The 20191-nt window shown below is 33.5% G+C and overlaps 1 protein-coding gene across 4 annotated transcripts in view; it reads left to right on the top strand.

Moving 5' to 3' along the window:
- The window catches only part of CFAP44 (cilia and flagella associated protein 44), a 95342-nt gene that overhangs the window by 41055 nt on the left and 34096 nt on the right, over window positions 1–20191 (top strand). For all 4 annotated transcript variants that reach the window (XR_012496298.2, XM_088794184.1, XM_019734863.3 and 1 more), the window contains exons 18-24: window positions 3774–3919; window positions 4513–4783; window positions 7469–7524; window positions 7686–7848; window positions 9456–9586; window positions 14990–15186; window positions 18266–18440. Coding sequence is in view for 3 of the 4 variants with exons in the window: in XM_088794184.1 (XP_088650310.1) it covers window positions 3774–3919; window positions 4513–4783; window positions 7469–7524; window positions 7686–7848; window positions 9456–9586; window positions 14990–15186; window positions 18266–18440 (1139 nt within the window). In the remaining variant the exon portion in view is untranslated. The remainder of the gene's footprint in view (window positions 1–3773; window positions 3920–4512; window positions 4784–7468; window positions 7525–7685; window positions 7849–9455; window positions 9587–14989; window positions 15187–18265; window positions 18441–20191) is intronic.

Here is a 20191-nt window from a genome sequence, read left to right on the forward strand (position 1 = left end):
TTTTATTAAATATAATTTTAATAAAAATGTCTTTATTTACTGAATAAAGACATTCAGTACTTTATTAGTTTAAGGTGTACAGCATAATGATTTGACTTACATACAGCATGAAATGATTAGCACAATAAGTTTAGTTAGCATCCATCCTGTGTTTTTATTTGCTAAATATGGAAACCTACTTATTCTGTACCAGGCACCATTTTAAGTGACTACCCAGCCACTCTATAAAATAATTGCTCTTTTCTGTATTTTACATAAGAAGAAACAAAGGCGTGGAGAAATTAAGAAACTTATCCAACGTCCTATGAGAGATAGAACAACGATCTGGACTCAGGCAATCTGGGTCTAGAGCCTTAACCTTAACCATGGCCTTAACCTGAAATTACACCTGCACATAAGGTTAAGGAAGATATATGAGTAGTTCACGGAGGCAGTGACACTAATGCTTCTAGATCCAACTATGTGCCGACTTTATGCCTACACATGAGCAGACGCTGTAGAAAACCAGTCTCACTGGAAGTCATGACCTCAGTTCTCAAATCAGTATTCACTGCGGGCTGGTTCGACTGCCCAGCCATGTTCACTAATCCACTTTCCAAATTATTGCTTTAATTCTTTCTTCTCCCCTCAAACATTTTTCACCTTCCCTCACTTTCTATTGATAACCTCATCTCCCATTTCACTTAGAAAATTAAATAAAAGCAATTGAATGGAATTTCCTTCTCTTGTCTCAATCAGATCTGATGTCCTACAGGGATACATACAAGTTTTAAGTGCTTTGCTATTGTTACAAATCATGAGTGTTCCCCTGAAACTTTCCAAGGTCACTGGTCTGAATGGCCCCTTGATCCTATCCCCTCTCAGTTTCTGAAGGATTTTGTTCCTGAAGTAAACCACTTGGTCTTATGCACCATCCACATCTCTCTGTTGACTCAATTCTTCTCCTCAGCTCATACACATGTTCTAGTACTTACGTTTTTTCCCTCGACCTCTCTCTCCTTCCCCTGCACTGCTCCTTTATAGGAGAACTTGAAATAGTTGCCTGTAATCATTGGCTTCATTTCTTCACCTCCAGTTTGATCTTCCACCCATTCTAGTTGGGTTCCTAACTCTACCACTTCATCAAAGATTTCCATATTGCCAAGCTCAGTGGTCCCTTGTCTGTCCATTTAACCTGTCAGAAATATTTGATAGGGCTGAGCCTTCATCCTTCTAAAACACTTTCTTTTTCCTGGATTCCAAGACACTATACTGGCCACTTTTTTTTTTTTTTTTTTTTTTTTTTTTTTTTTTTTTTTTTTTTTGCCTCTCTTGCTGTCTTCTCATTTGCTGAACAAGGTTGAAATTTGAAGTACTCTAGGATGTGGTCTTGGACTCCTTTTCTTGTTAGATGACTTCATCTAGTCACATGGCTTTAAATATCAATTATATGTCAGTGAATCTCAAATTTTTGTCTCCAGTTGTGACATCTCCTCTCCTATTCAGACTTGTATACCTATCCAACTTGACATGTCTCCTTGGCACTTCAAAATTAACATATCCAAAGCATAACTTTTAAACCATATTTGCCCTGTACAAACCTGCTCTATCTCCACCTCAGTAAATGAGACAAGCATCCATCCAGTTACTAAGACAAAAATCAGAGTTGTTAATGATTCTTCTCTTTCCTTTGCCTTTGATACCCTTCTATTCAACGTATGTCTCTTATAAGCAGCATGGGGTTAGGCTTCTGATTTTAATCCTGTAGGATCTTTGTCTTTATTTTAATAGAGTATTATGTCCAATTACATTTAATGTAATTACTAATATATTTTAGATTACATCTACAATCTTACTAATTATTTCTATTTATCACACCAATTCTGTGTTCCCTTTTTCACCTTCTATTGGATGATTAACTAGTTTCTCCCCCAATTTTTCTCCTCTATTAGTTATACATTCTTTTACAAGTGATCCTAAAGGTCATATATGCATCCTTAATATAATGTGATATGAATTTATTATTTTACTAGTTCCAGAGAAAAAAGATCTTAGAGCATTTTAATGCCATGTATCCTCCTTCTCCCCTCATTGTCATATGTTTTATTTTTATACTCATATATGTATTTGTGTCCCCAAAAGGCATTTTACTATTGTTTTATGTTCTTGGTATCATTTGGTTTATCCTTTTTCTCGCTGCTAGTTTCTCTATTTTCGTAATTACATCTTTTGCCTAAATGATAGGTTTTGATATTTTCTTTAGTGTAGGTGAGCTAATGACAAATTCTCTGTCTGGGTGGATTTTTTGTTTTTGTTTTAAAATATCTATTTTGTCTATTTAAAAAATTATAATTTTCTAGATATTTTCTTTTCAAAGCTTTGATATCTTTTGTCTTCCATTCTGCTAGCTGCATCTTTTTATTGTTTCTTTGAAACCCAACGTATCTTTTTTCTCTTTTTTTTTAAAGATTTTGTTTTAAAAGTTGTGTAATTTCTTCATATTTATCTTGCTTGTTGTTCACAGTATTTCTTGAATTCTGACAAATTTTATTCAGTTTTAGAAACTACTCAGCCATTGCCTACAACAGTATTGCTTCTGGCCCATCTTTTTACTATCTTCTTCTGGGATTCCAATTTTGTGTATATTAACCCTTATCACTATTTCCCATCTGTTGAATTTTTAATTTCCATCATTTTTCCATTCTAGAATTTTCATTTTTTCCATTATTTACTTTTTTGTAGATTCCAGTTGAATTCTAAATTTTTCTATATTGCCTTCAAATTCTTTACATATGTTATCATAGTTATTTTGAAGTCTATTTTGAAAATACCTCTATCAATACCTCTTGTGTTTTTTCTTTGACCTGTATTTTCTTTGATCTGTTTTTTTCTTTTGATTTTCAATCAAGTCTTGTCTATGTTAGCATGCTTATTTTAAAATTTTTATTATTTATTTTATTTTTTATTAAATTTATTGGGGTGACATTGGTTAAAAAATTATGTAGGTTTCAAATGTACAATTATATAATACATTGAATGTTAGACCTCGTATGCAAAAAACTAGTACTAGCTTCAGTCTCTGTGTGTTGGCATTAGCTGCTGGAGATTTATTTTTTGTTCTGGAAAGCAGCTGTGATAGAAATCCTAGATCACTTTCATCAGTGAGTGAGATGACTTGAAATCAGGCTTCACTTCCTGTGAGTGCCAGTCTATTTCTGCATGTAGGGTATAGTGGGCCAGGGTTGCAATGGAAATCCCAGGAGAAGTTGTGTTTACAATGGCTTCTTCTCTTGGAGGACTCTGGAAATCTTTTCCTCTTCCTAAGCCTATGAGACTACAGATAGAGCTCTGCTCAGTTTCTTAGCTTCTCAGCTGCCACTTTCAGAACTGGCAATTGCCTCAGGGAGAAAAGCAATGCCCTAGACTGAAAACTAGTTCTGAAAACCATGACCTATAAAACTCTATCATTAAATGCTGCTTATTCATAATACTACTTGAAATAAAATGGAATTCAGTAGGTAGTCAGAGGTGATAATTGCTCTTCTTTTGACTTTTAAGTGGAAACAAATCATTGTAAGGTGTTTTATTATTATATTAATAATTGTTTAAATGCATACAAATGGACAGTGGAGATGCTTTATAAAATCTGTCTATAATCATAGAAGTCATTGAAAGTAAATGTTTTAAAACATCTATTTTGTGTTTTAAAATTTGAAATAATCATAAACTTCTCATGTGGTCATGTGTGTCTTATGTTCAAGTACCACCTTTTATGTTATTTATCTCTTTTCCAGGGCGGCTATGATTCTGGTTTTCTATATCACTGTGAGTTACCCCCATATGACAAAAGCAGTGATATCACGGAAAAGAAAGATGAACCTTTTGATTTCCGTTTAATTGAGGATACAGAAGATAATCCTATTCAAACTATCACTTTCAGGTGAACAGAATTTCAGAAAGCTTTCAAAAACTATAACCCATTGGTGTCTATTTTTGTCCATTATGAATATTGTCAATTTTTTAAGATGTGTCCAAATGGAGGGGTACTCAAACAATGTTAAATAAATCAAAGGAATAAATAGAATCGAAGCTGTTCCTGAAACTGTATTTCAATCCCTTCTATAAAATATTCTGTCCCCAAATTTCTGTTTATTACACAATTGAATTGTATGAATTTACTCTCTGTTACTGAGGAGGATGCTACTGCATGGTCAGACAATGAAGGTTCACGGTTACAGTGATTCTAGAGGAATCACAAATTGAATTATTAGTCCTTTAATAATTGTGAATTAAACATATATTGTGGTCATTCTTTTGGAGACCAAATATAGTAGCTCCAATTTTCTAATTGGCTTCCCTCCACCCCACTCTTTTGTATTAGTTTGCTAGGGCTTCGACATGTGAATTTTGAGAGGGGCATAATTTAGTCTATAATACCTTTGTTATTAAAAATTGTCGTTTGTCAATTAATTTAAAATTAGCATTATTTTCAGATTAATATGAAGAACAATTCACTTTCTTTTTGTTTCACAGTGCTAACCAATATATGATGTTTTGTGGAATGCAAGATGGAGCAATTCGAGTCTATATCCTAAGTCAGAATGATCTTTCATTGACAAATATGGAGAACTACTGGCACTTTAATATTCATGACAATAATTATGGATGTATTAAAGGCATTTCTACTAGCTTCGATGACCGTTTTTTGGTGACTACTGGAGCAGATAGTAATATCTTTGTTTTCAGCATTTTTTCTGAATTTGAGTTAAGGGAAAGCATCAAAGCCAAAGTGCCATCTCCCAGGGTATGTAACTAACTAATTAACTAACTAACTAACTAACTAACTAACTAACTAACTAATAGGAACAATGGAAAAAAAAAAACCCTTTATTTAAAAATACTGATGTTAAAGTTATTCATACTTTTTTTAAAAAATGGAAACTATTCAGACACATTTTCCTTATATTCTAATCTTCCTACCAGTATTATAATTTTGACTTTCTGGTGCCTTTTCTTCAAAGATTAAAAACATTGAATTCCTGTTATTACTAAAGATATAGAATTCCCCAAATTAAAAAAGCTGTGTCAATTTTTCTGTATCAGTCACTTTCTTGATCAAAATTTGGTTTCAAAATGTACATTTTTTTCAGATATATATTTTGCTTTTCATTTATTCACTCACTTATTGAAGGGGCATCAATGAGATAGATATACGCTGTAATCTGTCCCTTCAAAAGGCGCTGTGAAAATATTGTCTGTAATATTAGAAAATGATAATGTGGATCATGATTAATAATTCGGTTAAATTATTCTATTCTTAGGCAGAGTACATTATTGGTTTTGTAATAAAGATTGAGGGTTCAGATCCCCAAAATATGTCCATTTGACCTGTCAGGCCCAGAATTTTCTATTATCAAAGTGGTTCTTTTAGATAAAATTATTAATAACTGTTAGAATTACTCCTAAGGAATAAGGAATTGTATTAGAAAGACCATAGTTAAAATTCCTATTAACACATTGGCTTCCCACTTAACAGCTAGCCAACTTCAAAAGAACGTAGGGTAAATTTTCATTTCTATTAATAGCAGCAAAATTTGGAGAATGGACTCTTGTTTAAAGAGGTCCAGCTTGGGAAGAGGAATTACAAAATGGAAAGTTTATGAACAAGAAGAAAATCTTTATCTTTCTATCTTGTGCCAACTCTCTCTATGGAAACCTGTATTGGATAGAAAAAAAATCCATCTGTATTTGTTTAAAAGTCCTTTTATTTATGACTACAATCAATATTTCTTAAATCACTGCAGTAGACTCTGCTTTTAAGAAGGCAAAATCAGAAAGAGTTGAATAAACAAACAAAAAGCTAAACTTTGCACAAGTCTGAGGTTCTTACTGTACTTAGGAATCAGCTAGGGAGTCCTTAAAAGTACAGTTGCCTGAGCTCTGCCTAAGAGCAATTAAATCAGAAACTCTGAAGGTGAGACTCAGGTATCAGTATTTTATAAAATACCCTCCTGCTTCTCCCAACCCCCTTGATTCTACTGTGCAGCCAGGATTGAGAACACTTGGCATATATTTTAGAAGTGTTGGAAGCACTTTGTTTAACTCAAATTTATTGTAAACAGCTGAGGCCAGGAGATCCTGAAAATCTCACTGATTTCGAGACCTTAGTTCTGGGCAATAAGAGAATAATAAATAAATAAAATTCAAGTTATGTCCTAAGCGATTAACGGTAACTACAATGTATCAGCCATCACTGTCTCTTACATTGGTCATAATTTATTACTTCACTTTTACTAAAGTCATAGACCTGTCTTACATAAAAATACAGAGGGTGCCAAAAAAATGTATACACATTGTAAAAAAGGAAAAACTGTATTAATATATACCGATAACAAAAGATGAATACAAGTCACATTTGACTTCTGCACTTACAAAAGGTGCTCAGAGTGGTTACCATTAGCATCCAGACACTTCTGATTATGGCGAACTATTGCTTGAGCAACGTTGACCAGTGTTAACATCTCTTAAAATGTATATGCATTATTTTTGTCACCCTCTGTATGTAGACTTGCATTTCATAGATATAAAGACTAATGCTGTAATAATAAAACAACTTGATCAAAAGAGAGTCTTTGTTTCTTTACAATGAATGACAGCAAAACAGAGACCTATCTGTTGTAAAAAAAGAATAGAGAATAAACAAGTTCAATTTTACTTAAGAACTAATTAGCTAGCAAACTAAGAGTCTTTGTTTAGTTCACCAGGTTATACCTCCTCTTTCTTGATAGCCTAAGACATTTTACAGCACAGCACCTGAATAAACAAAGTGCTTCTAAGTGATTTACTTCTTAGTACCCCTTAATTTAAATTGATTTTCTTTGTAAAGGGAGATTCATATTTCTGATTTTATTTCGTAAAGATGGAGATCATGTTATTTTGTGCATTTCCCACTGTATGTCTTTTTTTGCTAAGGCCAAGTAAAATGCTTACTAAAAATTTTAAATATATATATATATATATATATACATATATATGTATATATATAAATCATCCTAGTATACACATGAGGTGTTTGGGGAGAATTATGTATGTATAAAAGGGATATGCTAAAACAAACAAACAAAACAAAAAAACCCACAACAGTATTTTAAAATAAATGACCTATAAAGTTTTTGTGTGTATTCTTTGTTAATGACACAAGAATATTAGTAATTCACATTTTGAAGGGGAATATGGTGATATTAACATTTTGTATACATATGATTAAGTTTCATGACTTTTTTTACCTACCTCTTTAAATGAAGCAGAAACAAATAAGTTTAATCAATTGCAATATTTTCCCTAGTTTATTATTATTTGTGAAAATACTTTCCAGGCCTATAATTGTTAGAAATTGTCAAGGGGGAAACTCCTTAATTTACTTCTGATTAGATATTTTAAGGGAAATAGGCTATTTAAAGGGGCTAAATTTTTACTCTCCTTCCTACAGTTTGGAATTGAAACAGAGCCAATTCCAGAAGATATTTTCGATCCCAAAGCCTACAGGTATGTTTTGATAAATATCTACTAGGCATGAGCTTTTGCAAAACAAACCAACATTTTACAGAAGTTGACAAGCTAAATGAATCTCGCAGTATTTGAATACTAATATTCTCTTTGCTGTTTCTGTATTCTAATTTGTCATCTTTTTAAATTGCTGTTTTCAGTATTGAGAATGCCAGAAGAAAAAGAGAACATGACAAGTTAATGAAAGAGGTGGAAGAAATAAAGGCCAGGAAGAGAGAGCAGCTCAGAGCTTTGAGGAATCAATTTCAGAAACTACTAAAGATGAATGAGGAATTACCCAAGCATATGCAGCTTAAAAGGACAGTAAGTTCAAAATAAATTTGATTTTAATTTTAATATATGCTATTTCTGGTACTATTTGCCCAGTAAGTAGGAACACTTAAAATCATCTTTAAGCTTCCTTTTATCTGGCCAGTCAATATGTTGGCAGCAACTAAACTACTGTAGAACTTGTCATGCATTTGGTTTGGGTGCAGGTGAACCTCTTTACTTCTGGATTTAGCTATTACACTTTTTCTTTCTTAACAAGATAACATATAAATATAGGTTTGAATCTGGTTATCAACCCTTATCATACCTAGCTAAGATATCTAATTGCTGGGTAGGTGTGTGCATATGTATGTATAATTTGATGCTTGGTGGTTCTATTTTTATAGTTCATCAGATCTGTTGAAAATATAGTACCTGGTTTATCCACAAAGTTTCTTGTAGATGACTTAGTAAGTTGTAGGTATGGGGACAATCACTTAAATGTTTAAGCTACTTTTGTATTTTTTTTTTCTTTTGTGACTTATTGCAAAGCCCCATCTACCAGGTAGGCATTAATTTTTTTTTTTTTTTTTTTTTTCATTTTGTCCTCTTCCTAAATGGAATTACTACCAAGGGCCTAATCAAATAAAAACCCAGAATTTACTATCTTAACTATATCTGTGGTTTACCCAGTCCTGTAATTCTAGAGGTACTTAGCCAATTTCATATCAAAATGCTTTGGTGAAATCAAAATGGTTAACTCATATTGGTTAAAAGACGTTTATGCTATTTTACTAAGAAAAAGGTTGACACTTGCAGAATCTGAGTGACATAATTCAAAATAAAGAACAACTGCGGCAGGTTCTGTGGCTAACCACTTTACACACATCAATACTGAAAACACAACACCTCTGGAAAGAATAATTACTACTGCCAATTTAGTGTGAATGAAGGCCCTGACTTTTTTGCAGGAGTCAAGGTGTGTACTGTATTTCCCGGCAAATAAGACCTAACCGGAAAATAAGCCCTAGCATGATTTTTCAGGAGGACATCCCCTGAACATAAGCCCTACTGCGTCTTTTGGAGCAAAAATTAGTATAAGACCCGGGCTTATTTTCAGGGAAACATGGTAACACGAGGCCTCAAGTATCCTTTTGGGAAAAATAGCCCCCTTGGTAAAGGACATTCAACTAGAACTTCATGATGTTAAGAAGATGCCAAAGACTTTGCTGTTTTTCTTGGGTAGGGTCACGTGGGAGGGGATATTCAACTAATGATCAACTGCCATGAACTTCTATGCTGTGCCCAGCTGATTGTGTAATAGTTTCTTTGGGATGAAGGGAATATTTTTTTAAAAAACTTTGTACACTCTTTAAATATTCTGTTAGCATTCATTTTTCTTCCTGTGAGAAAAATCTTTAAATATGTAACTTTATTTGCATTATTTTTAATTCTGAGAACTTTTTTCCATATTTTGTGGAAGTAAGATCAAAAGTATGTTATTTCTTTCTAGAATGGAGAGAGTTTATGATATTTGGGAAAGAGTTATGATGCTGCATGAAATTGAGGACAAAACTTAAAAATCTGTATATAAAACATAAGATTGACAAAGTCCATTGATAAAAGTACCCATTTTGTTGAACAAATCTACTTTTCTACAGGATTTTGACCTAGATTCCAAAATCCGTGCTGAGATGAACAGAAAAACAGTTTATGAAATTAACCAAGTGGAAAAGGAATTAGCCTGGGAAAAAGAGAAACATCAACTTGGCCTCAGGAAGCTACAGCATAGGTAGGATCTATATTTCTAGCAAGTTAAGATGTTTCAGAGCATATATTTGAATACAGTAGTTTACAGTGGTCAGATAAGAGGTCTCCTGAAGTATGCACTAACTCTTGAAATCTCAAGAAATCCTCTTGTCACTCCTCGTGGCATCTTCCTGAGCTTTCTGCTCACTCCTTCCTAGTTTAAATCTGAGAAATTTGTTTAAGAATTAGACTTTTTACAAACCAAATTATGTAACACATATTTACTTCCTGTTTTTAAAAAAATATTTTTTATCTAGTTAATACAGCAGCATGTACATATTAAAAATCAAAAATAAAATAGAACCAAGGGACTTATAAAGAAAGACAACAGCTTCCTGTCCAATCCCTCTCCTGTACCAATTAGACCTCTCAGGGGAAATTACTTTTCTTTGTCTTTTTGAGATATAATTTACATACAGTAAAATGCACAAATCTTAACAGCTTCATAAACTTTTACAGATATATAAGCACATATATCTACTACCCAGATTCAGAACATTTATAGCACCCCAGAAAGTTCCCTCTTGATCCCTCCCAGTAAAAATTTACTCTCCAAAGATGAATGTTTATCACCGTAGATTAGTTTTGTCTGTGAATTTCATGTAAATGAAAGTTGCAGTATGAACTCTTTGGAACTGGCTTCTTTACTTAGTATCATGCCTAAAGTTACCCGTGTTGCTGCAGGTAGTGGTAGTTCATTGTTTTTCATTGATTTGTAATATTCTGTTAAATGGTTATACCACAGTTTGTCCATTTAACTATTGATAAATAGTTGTTTCTTCTACTTTCTGGCTACTGTGAATAATAGGGCTGTGAACATCTTGTGCATATTTTTTGGTGGATATGTGGACGTGCTTGTAGATGTATTATGCCAAATCATCTGCCTTCACGTGATGTAGTCTCTGTGTCCCTTCATAAAATCTTCCCTCCATGTATGTACAAATTTCCTCTTTTTATAAGGACACCAGTCATGTTAGGACCCACTCTAATGATCTTATTTCAACTTGATTATACTTATTGGTTATTTGTATAGTCTCTTTTGTTAGGTATTTGTTCAAGTCTTGTGTTCATTTAAAAAAATGGGCTGTTGGAGTTATTTATATATTCTGGATATGAGTTTTTTATCATGTATATAACACATGCTATATGTATGTATATGTATATAAATGTCACATATATATGAAACACGTATATGTGTGTATACATGTAAAGTATCTTGCTCTAGTCTGGCTTGTCTTTTCATTCTCATTATGGTGTCGTTTTGAACAGAAGTTTTAAATTTCAATAAAATTCAATTTATCAATTTTTTCAATTTATCAATATTTTGGTGATGGAAGGAAAACTGTCTCTGGTTGGTGAGCAATCAATGTGATATATAGATGATGTATTATAGAATTGTATGATTGAAATCTATGTAATTTTACTAACCATTGTTACCCCAATACATTTAATTAAAAAATATATATATTTTCCCTAACTCTTATAGTTAGTACTTTTATGTTGTAGTTAAGGAATCTTTGCCTATTTCCAATTCATGAAATAGTTCTGTTTTCTTCTAGAAGCTCTATTGTTTTGCTATTATCTATGTTGAATAATTTTTGTGGGGGGTGTAAGATAAGGATCAAGTGTCATTTGTTTCTATATTGAGCTATAATAGGATCATTTGCTGAAAAGACTATTCTTTCCTCCCTGGATTATAGTGATGTTTTTTTCATAAATCAGATGACCATATATATGTAGGCATATTCCTGAACTCTTTATTACATTGGCCTATCTACTCGTATCTTTGTGCTAGTATCACATCTTAATTACTTTTGGCATCTGATATTATAAATCCTCCTGCTTTGTTCTTCATCCTCAGTATTGCTTAAGTTTTTGCATAGAATAACCTTGTCAATTTTCACCAAAGAAAAATACTAAGATTTTGATTGGAATTGCATTGACTCTATGGACCAACTTAGACATAACAGACATTTAAAAAACATTAAGGTTTTTAATCTGTAACATGATATCTCTTGAAAAGAATCAACTTTAATATTTCTTCTAGTGGTTACAACCATACATCTAAAATAATATATTTCTATGAATTTATTATTAATCATTATTTATTGACTTCCTAGTATGATAGATGTGGATTTTGCTCACCTTAATGTGCTCATGCTTTTCTCTACCTTTTTGAATATATAAAAGATAATAACGACTTTACTGTCCTTCTCTGCTAGTTATGTCATCTGTGTCGTTTCTGGGTTTGTTTCTATTAATTGATATTTTTTCTCTTTATTTGGGGTCACCTTTTTTGGCTGTTTTGCCTGCCTGAAAAATTTTTATTGGATGCCAGATATTGTGAATTTCACATTGTGGATGCTGGGTGTTTTTTTCACATACTTTTAAATATTCTTGATCTTTGTTCTGGGATTTAGTTAAGTTACTTGAAAATAGTTTGATTTTTTTTGAGGCTTGCATTTAATCTTTGTGAGGTGGAATCAGGCAACCGTTAATCTAGAGCTAATTTCTTCCCACTCCTAAGATAAAATCCTTCTAAGTACTTCACCCTATGTCCCATGTATTATAAGGCTTGTGGGAACACAAGCTATTCCAACCTGGGTGTGTGTTGGGAGGGGTGGGGGAGATCTGGGATTCTTCTAACTGCTCCTGTCCAGTGTTTCTTTCCCCAGTCTCAGGTAGACTCCTCATATGTATGTGCGGATCAGGACTCACCTGAAGGCTGGAAGGGAGCCCTCTACAGCTTCCCAGAGTTCCCTCCCTGTGTAGCCGTCTCCTCTCTGGTACTCTGCCCTGTGAATTATTGGCACTTATTACCTGGCATTAAATCCTTGAATATTTGAATTCTTGGATAATATTTGAATATTTAAATCCCTAATTATATCTAGATTGCTACCCACCAAGAGATGAAAGTGGGTAAGAATTTTTTCTCAGAAAGAACCCTCACATAATATCCTATGTTTGGCTATAATAAGTATTCATGAAATATTTGTAAATGTATATATACGGCAACTGTGAATCTTAACACACAAACTCAGGTATATGAGCAATATTGCTATTATTATTTTATTGAAGTTAAATTTGACTCTGAGTTCCTATTCCACCAGGCAGACAGGAAGGCCAGTCTTAGTACCACTGAGGCTCACTGTCACAGCCTGCCTGCTTCTGTCAGGCCTTTCATTCTGTGCTCCACTTCTTTGGGGACGCTAAAAGGATCCCAGTTTTTAGGATTCAACACACTTGCAGCCATCACCTTTGAGGTGAGGCCTTGCATCTCCCTGGATGCTATCAGAAGCAGGGAACAAGTGCCCACAGCTCTAGGACCCAATTTGCCCACCATCTCCAGGTAGAACCTCTTCCTTGCCACGCTGGTTGTCTTCAAACACGTGTTTCCTTAACGCCCTGCTCTCCCACCCTGGTTTAGGCCCTGATCCTTCATAGCTTCACGTCCTCAATAAACATGGAAGGAAATGATAAGTATACCTAGCTATCCGATGGGAATGGTGGAGAGGATACAGTTGCACCCCTGAATGACACTGGATATTACCACTGTTTTCATCTTTACCAATCTAATAGACCAATTAGGATAACTTTTGATTGAATGATTTGCATTCTTTTGATTATTGGTGAGGTTCAGCATTTCTTTAATATGTTTATATTTCATTTATCTTTATTCTTAGAATTGCCTGTTTAGATTCCTTGTTCATTTTTATTTGAGTTCTATTTATTTTCCTCCTTATTTTAGTTTTAGTCTCTATTTCTATAAATATTGTCTTTTATTATACATATTGCAAATGCTTTCTCCTACTCTTCCATTTGCCTTAAACTTTGTTCATATTTTTCTAACTGTGCAGAGTTTTAAATTTTTATGTGATCCAAACCATCCATGTTTTCCTTCATGTTATCTGGGTCTCATGGAAAGACTGAAATTTAAAGAGTAGAAAAACTCCCATGGGCAAGAATATAAAGAGAATAAGTCTTATAGAAATGAGAAAGATACTATGCTATGAGAGAAAAGGGAAAATTAAAAAGAAAAAGTAAGCCATTTTAAAAGGAGAAATAAGAATTAAAAGGATTGAGTTAGATAAATAGTAAGAAAGGCAAACAAGCTAAGAATAATTGCTATATACATAAGTTAAATTCTAAAATTAAAAGATGGAGGCATAATTATGAACAAGCAGCAAAAAACAGCAACAATTTAACTGGTGAAGAACTTCTAAAAGATAGAATATGTGGGATGTATGAGGAAGGTGGACTAGAGAGTAGTATGAATCCCTGAGCTTAATGTTTTTTATAGATGCAAATAGAGTAACATGATATACAAAAGTCAGACAATTAAGTTCACGAACTCATCCTAGAAAAAGTGCTACACACCTCATTGCCGAATATCACTATGGTCACCTTCGAAGTACTCCCCTTGGGAAGCTATGCACCAACACCAGCACCTAGTCCACCCTTCAAAGCAATTTTGGAACTCTTTTTCTGAACACCATCAGCGCTTTCGTTGTATTACCCTTGATGTCCTGAATGTCATCAAAATATCTTCCTTTCAGTATTTCCTTTATTTTTGGTAAAGAAAGAAGTTATTAGAGGCCAGATCAGGTGAGTAAGGAGGGTGTTCCAATACAGTTATTTGTTTACTGGCTAAAAACTCCCTCACAGACAGTGCTGTAGGAGCTGGTGCATTGTCGTGATGCAAGAGCCATGAATTGTTGGCGAAAAGTTCAGGTCATCTAACTTTATCATGCAGCCTTCTCAGCACTTCCAAATAGTAAATTTGGTTAACTGTTTGTCCAGTTGGTACAAATTCGTAATGAATATTCCCTCTGATATCAAAAAAGGTTAGCAACATTGTTGCAACAAGTTCGCGAACTTAGTTGTCCGACTTCGTATATCTACCTCCCTATTCTCTTTTATATGTATTATATAATATATATATATATATATATATATATATATATATATATATATACATATATATATATATATATATATGTATATATATATGAGGTAATAGATATGGGGGAAGATTATGTTTTCTCAGAGTTTGATATGATCCATTGAATATAATCTGCCTGAAAAGTTTTCATTTTTCTACAAATTAGCGAAGCAGTGGAGTTATATTAATTACTAATGAGTTGTTTAGTATTTTCATTAGAAAGAAAATTCTACTTGCTCTTTAACCAAGGCCTATCCAACTTCTATCTCATCCTTGTTGGTATATGTAGCATTAAATTTTGGATCCAGTGTGATATATGATATTATTTATAAGCATAGGGTTTTGCGGTCTTATTTATTACTTAATAATCATAGAGAATGAATAAAATGGTGTAATTAAATGATTAGAATGGTGACTATTGCAATTTTTTTTTTCTTTTTTCAGATTTCATGATTCATTGCAAAGTGATGCTATTGTGGTTCATGCCATTCAAAGTGAACACAAGATATCCTCCTACAGGCTTGTGAAGCCCTCTAAGTACTCCCGATACAAACGGGCAAGTCAGTCAGAGAGAAAAACAAGCAAATTGGACCGGTTTGATAAAGAGGGACCTGGAATAAAGGATAGCCAGAAAGATATAGGTAACCTAAGTGACAAGAAGGCTTTTATATCCTCATTTGTTAAGATTTCAAAACTGAATTGTTTATTGGTAGGCGGAACATTGGAACCCTTTTTGGTGGCTTGAGCTCAATTTCTTGTCTCGCATCTTTTATGCCTTTGAAATAAATAATCAAGAGAGAGACAGGGAAATGGCTGAGAATGAGAAGCCAAGTTTTGCCAGCAAATGCTCTACACCAGCTTTCCTGTTGATGCAGGCTGCTAAAGAAAACCCACCCTGGTCATATGACGGAGAAAGGATAAGAATAACTGATGCTGCCGTATTTTTATTTCCCATGTCCACCTATTCTTAAATCTAGGATTTCCCCAGATGCTAGTTTCCAGGCAGTGTTTCTTCCCGCATTTCTGGGCCCCACCCCAGAGTGTGGGGCTAGAACACAGTATTTCAAACTATTTTTTAAGAGCATGTGCTTTAAACAGAATGATGAGCTGAGAATACAGCTGTGAAAATAGTATCTCTAATACCTGCAACCTGCCTCTTATAACTGCCCACGGGGTGACCACAGATGACTAGAAGGAAGAATTCAGGGAATGGCTTGGAGAGCCCAGGCAAGAACAAATAACGGGCCCTGTAGCTCGGCCAGGTCTGGGCTAGTCATCCTGATACAGTACTGACATTAATGCTGGTTTATCCTTTTCGTTGGAAAACATTTAATAGCTCTTTTTTGACTCCTGGATAAAGCATGAAACTATTATTCAAGTATTTTCTTCCACAGTAAATCCCTATTCTGTTTCCTGTTAATGGTGTGTTCTCATACTGTTTGAGTTGTATTGTATTTTTAGCCTATCGTCCTGCTTTCTGCTCCCTAATTATGCCTGATACTTCCATATCCAGATTCCTGCTGCAGTGATCAATTCATTCCTCTTCTCTCTAAATTCTACCAGTTCTTGGGAATCCAGATTGAATTATACATTTTTTTTAAAGCTTTTCCATGGCTGTCCAGGACACATTAAACTTTTTTTCCTTTTCCATACTATCACATATTTGAATTATGAAATGGTGAGTTATAACTATATGACCATCTCATAGTATTTAAATTTTTCATGTATCTTTAAAGTATCTCTAAGAACATGAATTGAGTAATTCCCCCAGTAGACATTTATTGAAAAAACTAATAACTTTAAAATTATAGATTTGATTGTATGTTTCTGACCAGTTTTTTAATTAGCCACAGACCACTTCAGTTAGCATATGTCACCTCAAATTATGCATGTCAAATAGGACTCATTTGCTTTCCCATTCCCCTACTATCATATCATAGACACGTTTTCCAAGCTTCCCAATATATGTCAATGGTCCATCATTTTCTTGCTGTGTAATTGTTTAATATATGTCTTGCCAATTTTTAAATAAGATTCTTAAAAGCAAATATTATAACTTAAATCTCTTTATTTTGATATTGTAAAAGATATTATGGGTTGAATTCATGGTAGCAATCTACCATATAGAGTTCAAAGCAGTGGTTATAAGCATACTCAGTGATCTCAATGAGAACTTCAACAAAGAAATAGTAAGCATAAAAAGGACATAGAAATCATAAAAAAAAAGAAACAGTAATAAATGAAAAATACAATAACTGAAATGAAGAATGCATTAGAAGGAATCACTAGCAGATTACGTAGGTGAAGCAGAGGATCGAGTCAGTGATTTGGAAGACAAGAAAGCAGAAAACACCCAGTCAGAATAGCAAAAAGAATTTTAACTAAAGATAATTTAAGGGACCTCTGGGACAACATCAAGAGTAACAACATTCACATCATAGGGGTACCAAAAGGAGAAGAGAGAGAGCAAGGAATTGAGAACCTACTTGAAGAAGTAATCACTGAAAACTTCCCTAACCTGGTGAAGAAAATATACATGCAAGTCCAGAAAACAGAGAGAGTCCCAAACAAGATGAACCCAAAGGAGCCTACACTAAGACATATAATTAAAGTGGCAAAGATTAAAGACAGAGAATCTTAAAGTCAGTTAGTTACCTACAAAGGAGCTTTCATGAGACTGTCAGCTGATTTCTCCACAGAAACTTTGGAGACAAGAAGGAATTGGCACAAAATATTCATAGTGATGAAAAGTAAGGACTTACAACCAAGTTTACCCAGCAAGGCTATCATTTAAAATTGAAGGAGAGATAAAGAGCTTCCCAGACAAGAAAAAGCTAAAGGAGTTCATCACCACCAAATGAGTATCAGAAGAAATGTTAAAGGGACTTCTTTAAGAAGAAAGGGTGTGGGAAGAACATAAATATGAATAATAAAATGGCAATAACTGTGTACCTATCAATAATCACTTTAAGTATAAATGGGTTCAATGTTCTAATCAAAAGACATAGGTAGTTGAATGGATAAGAAAACAAGACCTATGCATGTGCTGTGTACAAGAGACCCACTTCCTATTGAAAGGCATGCAAAGACTGGAAGTAAAGGGATGGAGAAAAATATTTCATGCTAATAAAAATGAAAAAGAAGCTGGAGTCGCATTACCTAAGTGTCCATTGATAGACGATTGTATAAAGAAGTGGTCCATATATACAATAGAATATTACTCAGCAATAAAAAGGAATGAAATGTTACCATTTGTGACAACATATATGGGCCTAGAGAGTATTATGCTACTTGAAATAAGTCAGACAGAGAAAGACAAATTGCATATGATCTCACTTATATATGAAATCTAAAGAACATGCTTGCCAGATTGGAGGGGAGTTGGGGGCTCGGTTAAAAAAGTGAAAGGATTAAGAAGTACAAATTGGTAGTTACAAAATAATGATAGGATGTAAAGTACAAGCATAGGGAATATAGTCTATAATATTGTAATAGCTACATATAGTGCCAGGTGGGTATTAGACTTACTGGGGGGATCACTTTGTAAATTACATAAATGTCTATCCACTATGCTGTACACTTGAAGCTAATATAAAATATTGAATGTCAACTGTATTATAAAAATTAAAAAATAAAGATGTGACAGGTTAAAAACAATATTTGAGAATTTTATTTTGATGTTTCAAAAAGACTGAAAAAAATGTTTATTTTTCTGTGCAGGTGGAGATATGAATGTGCCAGAAGAATCGATTATAGAAAAAGGGAAGCAATTTCGGCCTAAAACACTAAGTCAAATTATGGTGGAAAATGAAATTGAGAAAACGAGGAAACTTGTATTAAAAGCTGAAAGAGCCCAACTTAAGATTCAGCAGCGAAAAAAAGAATGGGAGGAACTGTAAGGTTTTTTTTTATCCTTTACTTATACTCTTTCATTTTAATATGAGCCTTATAATATCTTTAACAATGTCAATAAATATAAAATTTTTCATTTAAATAAAGAAGTGAAAGAAATAGAAACAGAGATGGAGGTATTGAAGACAGATAAATTGGGTCTTTCAGGGTGGTGATACTTTGGAAGAACTTCTATGGTCCTTAGAGTTTCAGTGCAGGGATTCCATTTTACTAATACACTCAGAGTAATTCTTAAGGATTAAGAAATTCTTTTCATCCCAACATCAAGAAGATGTATGTTCTTCTAACATCTTATAGTTTTTGCTTTCACCTGTAAGTCTCTAACCATCTGAAGGTGACTTAAAAGGAAAAAAAATCTAAGGGGTGGCCGGTTAGCTCAGTTGGTTAGAGTGTGGTGCTAATAACTCCCAAGGTTGCCGTTTTTTTCTCCACACAGGCTACTATGAGCTGCACCCTCCTACTATGAGGTATTTTTATTTAACAAGTACATATTTTCATTTGTTTATTTGCCGCTTATATATCTTTGGTGAAATGTCTCTTCATATCTTTTGTCCATGTTCAAATAAGATTGGTTACTATTTTAGTGTTGAGTTTTGAGAGTTCTTTATGTATTCTACATACTAGTCATGTGTCAGATATGTCTTCAAATATTTTCTCCCAGTCTGTAGCTTGTCTTTTCATTCCCTTAACACGGTCTTCTGCAGAGCAAAAGTTTTTAATTATATTGAAATTATATTGATATATTTAATTATATATCAATTTTTCCTTGAATCTTGGTTTTGGTGTCAAGTCTAAGAATGCTGCCTAGCCCTACGTCCCCCAAATTTTCTACTACCTTTTTGTAAACGTTCTGTAGTTTTACATTTTACATTTAAGTCTGTGATCCATTTTGTGTTCATTTTTGTATAAGGTGTGAGATTTATGCTTAGATTTATTTTTTATTATGTTGCCTATAGATGTCCAATTGTTTTAGCACCATTTGTTTTGAAAATGCTCTATTTCCTCTGTTGAATTACTTTTGCATTTTGTCAAAAATCATCTGGACATATTTGTGTGGGTCTATATCTGGGCTCACTTTCTGATTTAGTGATTTGTGTGTCTGTCCCTTTGCCAGTATCCACTGTCTGGATTACTGTAGCCATGTAATAGGTCTTGAAATTGGATACACTGATTTCTGTTATTTTATTCTTTTTTTCCAAATGTTTTAGCTATTCTAGTTACTTTGCTTTTCCATGTAAATTTTAGAATATTCTTGTCTGTATTTACAAAATGTCTTGCTGAAATTATGATAGGAATTATGTTAAACCTGTGTATCAGTTTGGGGAAATGTGACATATTTATTATATTGAGTCTTTTAGTCCACGGACATGGTATGACTCTCCATTTATTTAGATCTTCTTTGATTTCTTTGTGTTTTGTTGTTTTCAGTATAAAAGTTCTACAGTTATTTTGTTACATTTACACATAAATATTTTACTTTTTTTTTTCAATTCTAAATTGTATTGTGCTTTTCATTTTGGTGTTTATATGTTCATGTTCATTGCTAGTATAGAAATACATTTGAGTTTACTGTTTATCTGGCATACTGTGATCTTGCTGGACTGTCTTATTCGTTCTGAGGGCAATTGTTTTGGTAGGTTCCTTGGGATTTTCTGTGTAGACAGTTATGTCATCTGTAAATAGGGATGGTTTTATTTCTTTTTATTCAATTTATTTGCCTCTTATTCTTTTTCT

Source organism: Rhinolophus sinicus, chromosome 17 (genome assembly GCF_057876585.1).
Source record: "Rhinolophus sinicus isolate RSI-liver-muscle chromosome 17, RSI-T2T, whole genome shotgun sequence".
Lineage (NCBI taxonomy): Eukaryota > Metazoa > Chordata > Mammalia > Chiroptera > Rhinolophidae > Rhinolophus > Rhinolophus sinicus.